This window comes from Balaenoptera physalus (genome assembly GCF_965194825.1).
Source record: "Balaenoptera physalus genome assembly, chromosome: 4".
Taxonomy (NCBI): domain Eukaryota; kingdom Metazoa; phylum Chordata; class Mammalia; order Artiodactyla; family Balaenopteridae; genus Balaenoptera; species Balaenoptera physalus.
In genome coordinates, this window is record NC_138891.1 from 64,696,400 (window position 1) to 64,709,388 (window position 12,989).

The 12,989-nt window shown below is 35.5% G+C and overlaps 1 protein-coding gene across 5 annotated transcripts in view; it reads right to left on the reverse strand.

The window, feature by feature from the left end:
• Nucleotides 1-12,989, reverse strand: part of IGF2BP2 (insulin like growth factor 2 mRNA binding protein 2) — a 164,470-nt gene that overhangs the window by 149,528 nt on the left and 1,953 nt on the right. The window contains exon 1 of one of the 5 annotated variants that reach the window (XM_082461512.1): nt 10,880-12,469. The exons of the other annotated variants lie outside the window; for them this stretch is intronic. Coding sequence (XP_082317638.1) covers nt 10,880-10,920 — 41 coding nt within the window. The 5' untranslated portion in view covers nt 10,921-12,469. Of the gene's footprint in view, nt 1-10,879; nt 12,470-12,989 lie in introns of those variants that run through there. 5 annotated transcript variants of the gene reach the window in all.

Genomic DNA, 12,989 nt, shown 5'->3' on the forward strand with positions numbered 1-12,989 from the left:
TTTTTTCACCACCAAATTTTTCTACCAAGTACACTCTATGCTTTCAAAACTACCTGCCTTATATCAGATGTTGATTTATAGGCAGAACTCAAGTTCTTATTTTTAAAAATGTTTGCTGGACATACGAGAATCATATTTTCTTAGGAAATGGTTTAAAACATTATCTATAGTTGGCCTAGTGTTTAACTGGAGAAGAATTTAGACTGATATGGAAACATGTTCCTCCAATTATATGAAAATAGAGGCTTATTTTTTTCTCATGAACATGTATTCTGAAATACTATATAAACTTATAAGAGTGTCACATATTCAGCATATGTACATTCTATATTTACGAAAGGATTTTAGATGGCTAAATACAACAGAAGCAAAATAAGATCTCTATCATAAAGCTAAAAATAGGGTACTCTTTAATGGAGAAAATAATTATTCCAGAAAACTAGACGAAGGATGGTTGCTCTGAGACCTAATTTTAGTTTTGAGCTTCCAAACAGCTATCATCATTGGATAAGAGACATACTAGTTTATCCAGTTTATCAAGAGAAGGACTTTCCCCTCTCACTGACAGACAGCCTTAAAGGTAAGAGATACTAAACGTAACAGAGTGTTTTCAACAATATTTTGCAGAGGATGCTGACTTTCATGTGGCAGAGACTGCAAACTGGCAACCCATGAGCCAGATTAACCTGCTGTCTTGTTTGACTCTCACTGTGTCTCCAAAAATTTTTCAATGGTTGAAAATTTTAAATATTTAAAATAAGAACTCTGACTTCTGGTTGGAGCTAATAGCTACCCCTCCTACACTCCATAGAACACCCCCCCTTTGCCACCACTTATGTCATCTGCAGGAATATAAGTGTGGACCCCTGTAAATATATGGTGGTCTATTAGAACAGTATTACTATAAAACTTGAGTGCATATTATGAAATCATCAATCTTTGAAGACCAATCTGCAGTAAGTTAGAGTGGTGAAGCATAGGGGCATGGAGGAGAGCTCAAAGGGCAGTGTCCCAGTCTCCCTCTCCCTCTCTCCCTCAGGACTATAAAGACTCCCCCCAAGAGTCTTTGGCCATAAGTTAAGAAATCATCAAAAAAATAATACATATTTTTTGAAGTAATATCCTGTTTTTAAACAAGAATCATACATGCAGGACTGATACTGAAGAAGTGCATGTTAGAGTATAATGGCTCATGTCCCTTCTGATTTGTTGGGCATCCACTCTACCCAGGTGAAAATATTTTGAAGATCACCTCTGTGTTCATGGAACCCCAACATACACAACAGATGAAAGTAGGGCTGCTCTGCTTGAACAAGGGGTAGGAAGGCCATCCTGCTTGCACCTCCTAAAGCAAAAACTTGTTCTTGATGAATGGGTGGGTCCCATGTCACCAGACCCATCACTGTACAAAGTCAGTGGACTCTAATGGCTCTGCCAAGAGATAGAGTACAATTATTGCCCAAGGAGCTCCCTGGAAAGTTCCTGAAGGGCAAACAATCTGTGCTGTTGATTGTAGAAAAATCCATAGATTTAGTAGTCTGGCATGCAGTTGGCAAAGCAAACAGTTGTTACTAAAGCGAAAGTGACAGAAGATGGAAGGCCATTCCACAGGATTCAGAAGTAAGGGAGGCAGGGTCTAAACTTTCCTCAGGAAAGAGCTTTGCATCTGCTAGAATACCTGATCAAGGAAGGAATGGACTCAAGGCCCAGAATTACATACTATAGGATGGATACTTCCAAACTGTTTTTTCAAAGCAGCAAACCCCTCTTCTAATCCAAATTCTAGACCAAACTCCAATATATAAAACAACAACGAATGCAGCTGTCTTCCAAATGAAAGGTTGGTAAGAAGACAGGATCCCACAGGTACATATGTCCACTCCCTCTTCCCATAAATTTGGCATCTCCTCAGAATCCTAAGGCTCCGTGGAACACTCTGTTAAAAGCACTGCTGTGGGGAATAAAACATGTGACTCTGGCCTGGAAATTTTTAAGGCAGGTATTAACACCTTGACCATGATTGTTATAGGTGAACTAAAGCCACAAATCATTTTCAATATCAGAATTATTGTTTTGAAATCACTATCGAAATAGACACATATGGCAAACCATTAATACAAAAATCAATGAACCAAAGAGCTAATTCTTCCCTGGCAAACCTCTTAAGATGTATAAAGAATTACATTAGAACCAGCCACCTGTTCTCAGTCTTTTATAACCTTTACAACAGAATTCTTTTTTAACTTATCTACTTCATAAACCTAAATCCCTGTCTTTATTTCAAATAATGGAGCCACCAGTGCCTTTGTCATTTCAAATCTTTTGTGAAGAAAAAAGTAAATAAAATCTAAATATTTTAAAAATATTAAGCAACTAAAAAATTTGAAGAATATTAACCAACCAGCAATTTGTTTTTTACTCCTTAGAAAGGAGATTAAATCCTATATTTTAAAAAATCTAAGCTTAAAACCTAGTTTCTCGGGCTTCCCTGGTGGCGCAGCGGTTAAGAATCCGCCTGCTAATGCAGAGGACACGGGTTCAAGCCCTGGTCCGGGAAGAGCCCACATGTCGCGGAGCAACTAAGCCCGTGCACCACAACTACTGAAGCCCGCGCACCTAGAGCCCAAGAGGAGCCACCGCAACAAGAGAAGAGAACAAGAGAAGCCACCGCAGTGAGAGGCCGACACACCGCAGTGAAGAGTAGCCCCCCGCTCACTGCAACTAGAGAAAGCCCGCGCGCAGCAAGGAAGAACCAACGCAGCCAAAAATAAATAAATAAATAAATAAAGTTTATTTTTTAAAAAAAACACAAAAACCTAGTTTCTAAAGATCCTTGATTTCATCATCTTTAGCTACGACACAACTCGGGGAGTTTTAAAGAGCTTAGTTTACAAATTCAGTGTCCATGATTTGAAGACATCACTATCAGTCTGAAGAGAAGGGGGAAAAAAGAGTACAGCTGGATCCAGGAGAAAGGCCAGGTTATTTACACACCCACAAATTTTTTTCTGTTCTTCAATGGTTGTTGTTGTTAGTAGATTTTTTTTCCTTTACAAAGAATAAACACCAATCCACTTCAGGGGGGAAAAAGAGTAGCCTAAACTTTCAGCACTGGGAAATTCCATCCCAAGTTTTCAACTACTCACAAAAGCTTATGAGGGTTGACCCCCAGGACCGTGGAGACCATGGAGAAGCGTGTCTGTGGCACATTCCGAGGAAGCGTGAGCCACAGAGCCCATACATTCCAGCACACTGAGCAAGCACACACACGCCTCCCCACTTCCCCAGACTCCGCCAGCGAGGGGGCACCAGGCTGGAGGCAGGCCCCACACACCAGGCACCTTCCAGTCCTGCCCAGCCATCCCTGCGGAAGTACAAAGGGGAAGGAGAATGAGAGAGAGGAACTGGCCAGTGCAGGGCCTCAAAGAAAGAAATATAAGACCGTTTGTGGGGCAGGCCAACCACATACTCTAAGGGTTTTTAAAAGTCAAAGAACAACTTGTGTGAGACTCCTGGTCCTGCTACCACCAATGGAATCACTTACTTTCTCCTACCCACCACCAGTGAGTACCAGTCTTTCCCACATGCTCTGGAATTACAGACCGTACAAGCTGCACGACAAAGTTCAGTCACCTATGCTTCTACGGCTATCTGTATCCTTTCTCCCTTCCTCCATCCCTCTTTCTCTCCTTCCTTCCTTTCCTCCTTTCTTCCTCCTTCCTTGCTTCCCTCCTCCTTCCCTTCCTTCTTAATAATTCAAGAGGTTAAACTCCAGTTTTTCAGTGTTAAACTCTTTCATCATCTACCTCCGACTCTCTCATGTAAAGATGCACAGACACTTTTACTCCAAAACCTTATCTACACAATGAAGAGACAAAACATCCATTTTTCAAATATGCATTGTTAAAATCACAAAGATCAAGAGGGACTAAAGTAAAATGTCTCCACATAACAAAAACTATATAGCCTGTCCTCACGTGAGCTTTTTTGAAATAGCCTCTATTTCATGAGTTGGTTTGAGGTTAACCTGTCCACAGAACCACCATTCAATGAAATATTTTTTTGCTTTATTTTCAAAGAGAAAGAGTAAAAGAGAAGATATAAATGTGGTAATAAAAATCTTTTCTGATAATATTCTTGACTGAGAAAAGCCATTATTTTTTCATCTCATAATAAAATTTTTTTCATAAAATTACATTCTTATCAAAAAAGCACCACCTCTATATCTATGAAGCAAAATTCTTGTATATCTCATTGCATTGGTAGTATAATTTTATCTCAAGTCCTATTTACTAAAAAAAAAAAAAAAAAGTCATGAATGCATAATATGCTTAAGTAGTGTATCAAAAAGAAGATACAAACCTTTCTACTCCCTGTGCTTTCAGAATCTTTCATTGTCAAAAAAGTTTAAGGGCTTCCCTGGTGGCGCAGTGGTTAAGAATCTTCCTGCCAATGCATAGGACACGGGTTCGATCCCTGGTCCGGGAAGATCCCACATGCCACGGAGCAACTAAGACCGTGTGCCACAACTACTGAGCCTGTTCTCTAGAGCCTTCGAGCCACAGCTGCTGAAGCCCACGCGCCTAGAGCCCGTGCTCCACAACAAGAGAAGCCACCACAATGAGAAGCCCGCGCACAGCAACGAAGACCCAACGCGGCCATTAATTAATTAATTAACTAATTAATTAAAAGGTTTAAAATTTTCTAATGTTAGTAAGATGAACCACTCTATAGAAGATAATTTGCAAGAATCCCGTATTTCCGCCTCCAAATCATAGACACTTTTAAAAATATACAGATAAAAATGAAAGCATGCCACACTTTGTGCAACACTCTAGGTCCTACACAAAAAAGTCTGAGGTGCTTTTTTCCAGGATTTAAAAAAAGTATCTGGGCCAAAGGCATAAATACAGACCCTCCCTACCCCCCGCCCCACCCCACTGCATACATATGTTTTTTACACTTAACTTTCAACCACAATGATTTTTTTAAAATCTTTTATCTTTAAGCTATTACTAATGCCTCTACTATAGGTCTACTTCAAGAAAGTTTCTTCAAATTATGACTAACACTTTCAGTTTTCAGTTACACTAAATTAAAAATATACTAAACTTCAGTCCTTTATTTTCCTCAGCATATCTGTTGTATACATGTAAACTTTAGCTCTAATTCTGAGTTAGGAAAAACATACAAAGTTACTCTATTACCTATGTACACATTATCACAACTTTCTACTTTATTGCTAGGGTGCTGTTATTGTATACAAATTAGATGGTAAGCAAGGGTAAGACGCCCACTGCTTCTTTGAAGCAGGTTTGGTCAGGTAGAAGGAGTTGCTTTGGAGTCCAAAGCTTTACAGCCCTATCTGTGAAACGGATTAAATTCAGATCTCTCTCAGCTGTATACAAAAAAATATGGAGAAGGCCTAGTCCAATGCCTAGCACATTAACTACTCAGCAAGTATTAGTTACCTTTCTTCCTTTTCCCCATCTTCTGAGTCAGAATTCCACAGAACATGCAATACCCCACTCTGGGCTCTACTAAGTTAAAGAAATGAAATGCCCAGGGAGTTGGAAATAATCTTCTTTCACTTACCTTTTTCTTGATAATTCCTTCCTCCCTTCCACCACAACCATAAATATACTACACAAAAGTTAAAGGAAACAAGGATAAATGCAGAAAAAGTTCACAATTAAGGGGAAATGGACTGTTCTTCACATGCTTAGTTATTTAGTATATGCTTTTGAGTGACTATATCATTAATGAGGAACTCAGAGAACTTTAGGGATGCTATCCTATTAACATTCATTTCACTCCCACAGGAGAGGCCAAAGGCCATATTCTGTACAGAAAGTGGATCAGAGAGAGAGACACCAAATCTCAGGAAAGACTTGGCAGCTACCAGGAAAACACTTAAACCAAAACAGTCCTGCCCTCTAGCAATGGATTGGCTGAAACCTGGGACGAACCCACCCAAGTGATTCCTTGAGCTTGACTTTCCTTTACCATGTGGCACATGGTCTTGACCAGGGCTACCTGTGTAATCTGTGTGGCTAAGCTGTTGAAACATCTTTCTTGGCAATGTCCTATGTCATAACACAAGGAATGCAACCACTGAAAAAAGCAATGTAACAACAACATCAAGATCCAACCTGCTTGGTTAGGCATACCCCACTTCTGTCTATGGGCAAGCATAGTGATACTGCCAGTAATTTAAAAATGACCTCTGTTTCTAATTTTTTTCCTAAAAACTATAACAAAGTACAGATCATTTGGATTGATTAAGAATAAGATCATTGCAAAGGGTGATTCACAAACAAATCTATATTTATATCTTTCCATCACTCTTGAATGGCAACCTTTGAACCTTACAACACTTTCAGATAACTTCTTTAATTAAACAAAGTAAATGTAGGTGAAGTACGCTGGACTGAGAATCAGAAGTTCTAACCCTAGCTTTACTATTTAATAGTAATGTGACCTTAGGTAAATTATTAAATTTCTCTGAGACTGAGTTTTCTCATCTAAAAAAAGGAATAATATTAAATGTCCTTTCTTCTTCACATAATTATTATTTAGAATAAATGAAATAATGTGTTGAAGAGGCTGAGATATTATCAGTACTATGTGAATATGAGATGCAGGCACAGAAACATACATTTATCTAGTATTATTTACATGTCAACACATGGAATCATGAAATTACCTTTCTGATCACATTTAAAACAAAAATTAAAAGTCCAAGCTTCCCCCATAAGGCAAATCCTCACATGTTGGTACACATTAATTGTATGATAATAAGAAAAACTGAAAATATCATTCTCATTGCAATCATCCCATACAGATTATCCTGGTCATTAGGTACAACATTTTCTTATGATATAGATAGATAGAAGAAAGTCTAAAACATGCATCAGAACTCTTAATTTTCATTTATTGGACTTACTGAAATACCTATTTTATGAAATATTCTTGATAATAAACAGAATGGGAAAATTCTAACTAAATCTTCACATTTTAAGAAATAAAGTATAGAACAGATAAATAAATAGGAAATCCAAGAATAAACAAAACATGTCTCCAAAATGTAAGCTTATTATTTAGTGAGAACCAGAGGCTTGGGGAAGAAACATATCTATTAAATGATGGACATCATTTTGGACTCGATTGCCTGCTATTAATGCAAAAGTATCCATTTTCTCTGGTCTACTTATTCAACCCTCAACATGCCATCAAACACTAAACCAAATTAAAGAAACAGTAATTATATTCTCCCTCCTCTTTGGAAGCCAAAGTAACAAAATCTGAATTTTTCTGTAAAAGAAAATAATTTTTCTTCACTATTTTATGGAAAGACCAGACTAAAGTACATGATCAAAACAGGAAAAGAAAAACCTTAAAAATAATGCTCTGAGCACTCTGCAATTTTGCTGCCCAAAATAGAACCCATACAGTCCATGCCACCAAATGAAAATTACAAGTTTGTAAGCATGAAGTCAAATTATAAAGTAAAAGATTTTTAAAAATATTTTAATGGTGATAAATGAAAGGAAAGACTGTTATCTTTACTGGTAGGTGTTCGTTGTTTATTTGCTATTATGTTTTCTTCAGTGATAGTGTTTTGAATGACCACCCAAACTAATTTGAACTTTAATTTGAGTGTAAAAAGGACAAACCTTGACTAACAAATTACTTGGGCAAGTTTTGTTAAACAGAACTCTCCCATTCTTCAAATTAAGAAGTTAATCATAACTTTTGGAAATTATGCTTTTGACTAAAATTTTTAGAAAGCTGATTTAAAAAATTGGTTTAGCCAAACCCCACCACTTTCTTCTTCAACACCAATAAGAACACTGAAGACATTTTGGTGGCATTTAAATATAATTTTTTTAAATATATTTTTGAAATTTATTATTCAACTTTTTTAACAGCCTCCAAAGAAACCAGCTCAATACTATGCTTCTTCTAATGAAACTGATTCTCTCAGAGTACTTTTGTTATGCAAAATAATACACTGTCTTCCACAGTATAGAATTTCTAAATGAAAATGCATATCCAAATCTTAAATCTTCTACAGAAAATCAAAGCCTACACAGAATCACTTGCCAATTCTCTTAGTGAGAGGAGACATCCAAGCAAAAGTGAAGGAGAGTAAATTTCCCACAGAATGGTCCTTCCAGGAGCATGCTCACTGAAGAAGCCACTACAGGTGTCTGTGCCCTGGCTCCCACAAGGTTAACCACCTGCAAGAGTTATGCATCACTCAAGGCACATATTATTGCACTTGACTCCCTTTAATTACCGCAAGGTTCAAACACCTAGCAATTTTCATTTGCCTTGTCAGGACTAAAATCCAGAACATTTGTTGTTTAATTTAAAGATATCCTCCTCTTCCCTCTTGATACCATCTGTCTGAAACTACTGTCTCCCATAAAACACACACGCACGTGCGCGCACACACACACACACCCATGTGCACACACCCTGCTGAACCACAGAGATGATACACTTAAGCTCAAATTATGTCCTCTAACAACTGACCAATTGCTCATCTATTTTTGAGGATTTCATGAGCAGACTTGGAAGAGTGATTCAGCAGGAGACAGCAAATATTTAGAAAGTTGAAAGTATCAAATATGTATAAATAGTTCTTATAGAAATCTGATTTTCATAACTTTTTGACTTTTAATAAATGTGCCCAAGTTACTACCCTTTTATGCACATTTCAATGTTATTTACATTCCCCCCCATTTAAAAAACTGGAACAACCTCTGTAAAATAAAAAACATTTACTCAAAATAGTGAAATGTTGATTTTGATATGTATTAGTTCTAAATCTTCTAACGTCCTTTAAAATTTTTCTTCTTAAAGAAAATATATGGTACTTTAGATCATTATGTATAAAAGGTGTTCTACAAATATTATTAATCTTCTCTCATCTTCTCTATATAAATGATAATCTCAGGCTAACATAATAAAAAACAAACTCTGAGACCATCCCTTACTGGTCATCTTATACCCAGCCATAATTACAAAGAAACATTATTATTTAAAAAAACACAATTTGACAAATGTATTACATATCACCAAATCACCTTTTAGAATTAACGTTTATGTGTTTAGCCATCTAGTACTTCTATAAATCACTACAATATAATTTAAAATTGATACGAATTTGGCAAATTGGAAAATCAAGCCCCATATAACATCTATTTTGATTTGTAGATTTCAATGGCTTTTAATATTTAACCAAATAACGTAAAAAACATCAAATGGCCAGTCTTTTAAAAACACAAACTAGAATTTTAAACCTGAATTACCAAGTAATTTTTTTCTTTATTGCTTCTATTTTAATTCCAACACTTATCTCTTAAAGGTCATCAAAATGTGTAATTTTCTATGGCATTCCCTAGAACTGCATAAAAAAATTACTAGCCTTTTTTTAAAATGGGAAACTAAATGTCCAACTCAAAGACAAATCAAAACTAACCTTAGAGTAATATATATATGTGTGTGTATGTGTGTGTACATATATATATATATAAAATATCCACACATGGAATCTATACAATTAAATGCAGGCCTTAATTTCTAATTCAACAAATTCTTGAAATAGGGTACCATATGATTTTAACCTAATAAAGTCTTTTCTGTTGCTACAAAATTAAAAATTGATCCATCAAAAGCCTTTGTTGCAGGGAGGGCTTGAGGTTGGGTGGTTGGGTTTTTTTTTTTCTTTTTGGTATTTAATTCAACTATACACAATGTAGTACATACAAGCAAAACACAATTGAGATACTGTTTTCTTTAACATTCCTATAGGAGACCAAATTCATTTGCATTGGAGAGAACACAATTACTGATTTTTAACTCATGAAAGACAAATTCATAGCTTTTTCCTACACTACCTCATAGTATTCTCACCATCTTAGTGAAAGCATGTCTAGCACCACTTAGTTACTTCCTAGAAGTGGGCAGAAATTGCATTTTTCAAAGTTTTGTTTCTCACAGAATCATTCAACTTTAGTTACAAAGCATATTCAGGTTAGCGTATGTCTTAGCTCAAAACAATTTATGCAATGTGTGTGTGTGTGCATGTGTGTAGATACATATAGTATACAAATTTTTTTTAAACTAAACTCTCATCAACATCAAAAATGAAATTTCTATCAAGGAAGTTTCCACAACTTTTACAGCCCTTTGTCTGTTTTTTCTTCCTTAAGAAATCTTTGATTCATATATGCTACCAAGAAATGCGAATAGAGAAAAAAGAATCAAAGATTTTTATTCAACAGAGCCTGAAGCCAACTTAGAAAGTAAGAAAAATAGATGGTTTGTACATGGTTTACATTACAATAATTTGCATTTAATAAGAATGAAGCACATGTGGCAAAAGAAAAAAGAGTTTTCTACTTCTAAGTGACCCTGAGAAAATAATACTATCTAGTCTGTCTACAAAAACAGCACATATAAAATAATGCTAGAATGATATTTAACAAAAGATCCAATTGGTAAGCAAATGGCATGCCAATATTTTCATAACTTAAGATAAAAAACATCTCCTCCCAAGTATCATTAGGTTAAAAAAAAATCTATTTGGAATATAGATATTAAAACTGATTCTTGAGAACAGAAAGAAATCAGAACAATATAAAGAAAATGAGCACTCACTTGTGGAATGGTTTTTTAAGTAAGCAAGCAATGAGGATGAATTGTTTTCTTCACATTTTCACTTCTACTAACACAAAAACCACATATAGAACTGACTGAAGGCCAACAAATGTACTTTTAACTTGTTAATTTTCATGCAAGTGCAATAAAAGAACACCAAAATAGTCACCATATAACATAAAAGCTTTGGTTTCAAATGTCACAGTACCCTGTTTTTGAGAGTCCCCTCCGTGGTGGAGCCCTGTACATGAGAACACACAGCTGCCTCCTCCCAGGAGTCTGAGCTCAGTACACAACACCAGGCATCAGCTCTCTCTCCCTTAGCCTGCAGTACCAGTAACTAATTTCTGCATTTTAAACTAATAAAGGAAAGGAAGAAAGATCAAAGCTATCCAATCAGAAATGAAGCAGCCCTCTACAGCAGCAGCTTATGCATACATTTGGCATGTCAGACATCTTCAGAGTAGTGAATCATACACAGCGCATTTCAATCTACCTCCTAGGTATTTCATATTACCCACAGTGTTCAAAGAAATCATGTACCAATAGAGCTGTATAAGTCCTAGACTGCTCTTTATTTAATTAATACTAAAAATTCGGGACAAGCTTTTAATTCTGAACTCTTATATAAACACAGCAAAATCATCTAAATGACCCTCCAGCTAACAGCAAATAACCTCTGTATTTTGAAAGAAAAAAGTTAAAAAGTAATATATTTGTGAGAAGTTTCAAGAGATGTTAATAACTTTGGATAAACTAGTATTTCACTTACATTGCAACATTAAATAATATACTTTGCAACATGAAATGAGACACCAACTAACAAAAGATAAAATTCTACCGATTTTTACTAATTATAACCAAAAAAAAAACCTCAAAACAATTTTACAGCCAACAGAATTAGATATTTATAGAAACATAACCCATCAAATATTTTGGGTGGTTCTTTCAAACCCTGTTCAATATATTCATCCAATATTCAAGTGTTATAAGATGAGTAATTTTAACTTACAGTAAATAGTTAATGTATCAAAAAGCTTCAACTTCGATTTTTCAAGCAAAAAAAATTTTTTTAAGAAAAGCATACAAACTTAAAATACTTAATTGAAAAATTAATCAGCTGCACATTACATCTCTTCCTAGAGAGAAGAACTAGCTTAATACTACACATGAAACTGCAAATCATAACTTTTACCTCTTTTTTTTTTAAGTTATTAAGTAGTTTTCTGATATGCCACTGGAATCATTGGCAAACAAAAGATAATCTGTTGCTTAGTTAAAACATATCTGGAAATGTGCACACATTTTTAGAAACCCTTTAAGCAAAACATCTATGTATTTAACAATTGGGATAGTTTGTTTTAAAATCTATTCAATCCTGGCAAAAATCAAGTAAATGGTTACACTATTGAGAATCACAAACTGTAAAGGTGGTAAGTCAAAGACTTCACTTAGAGTCTCCAATTCAGCTACTTAATGACTAATGGTGAAGAAATGTATGTGAATGGGATATAAACTAAGTTACGACACATAGAAAAAAAATCTAGAATGAGTAATAAAGGGCCCAAATTTAAAGTCCACAATAAACTTTAAACAAAGATGTTCTCCCTCATTCTCTCCTCACAGACATTCTCATATAAGCAAATCACTGTGGAGAAATCCAACCTCCACAAAACTTTTTAGTCCTTCATTAACAACAGTGCACTTAAATATAATTATAGATTTCACAGTGATATTTGTTTAGCCTCAAACATATCTTAAAAGCAGCAACAACAAGAAAACGCTCAGAAGCAATATTCAGTAGTCTCAGTGACTAAAAAAGTCTGGCTTTTAACTGCCACCTAATCCAAACAACCTACTTGTTTAAAGCACTATGCAAAAATATCGACCCCTTGCTGAATTATTTTATTATTCAACACTAAGGTATCTAAAAAAGAAAACTAATTAATCGCAATAATCGCGAAGTTTAGTTAAGCAATTTAGCTGACACAGTAAATATTTACTCTTAACATCTCACAGGAAGTCTTGACAAGCATTTGTTGCCATTGTGCTGGGGGGCAGGGGTGGGAGTGGTGGGTGGGAGGCAAGTTTTCATAAACAAGTTAAACGGTCCCAGCGAATTTAACACAGCTAGTGTTCGCCACCCACCCCCAATAAGGCACCAGATATTTTCCAAGTACAGTAAACACCTTATATAATGAAAGTAAAAAATGTAGCTTTCTAAACTATTTTAACTCCACTACAAAAACAAACAAACGCCTTTTAAAAAACTATACAAGCACATTTTAAAAAACTGAGTGTATTTTTTTTTATTTAGA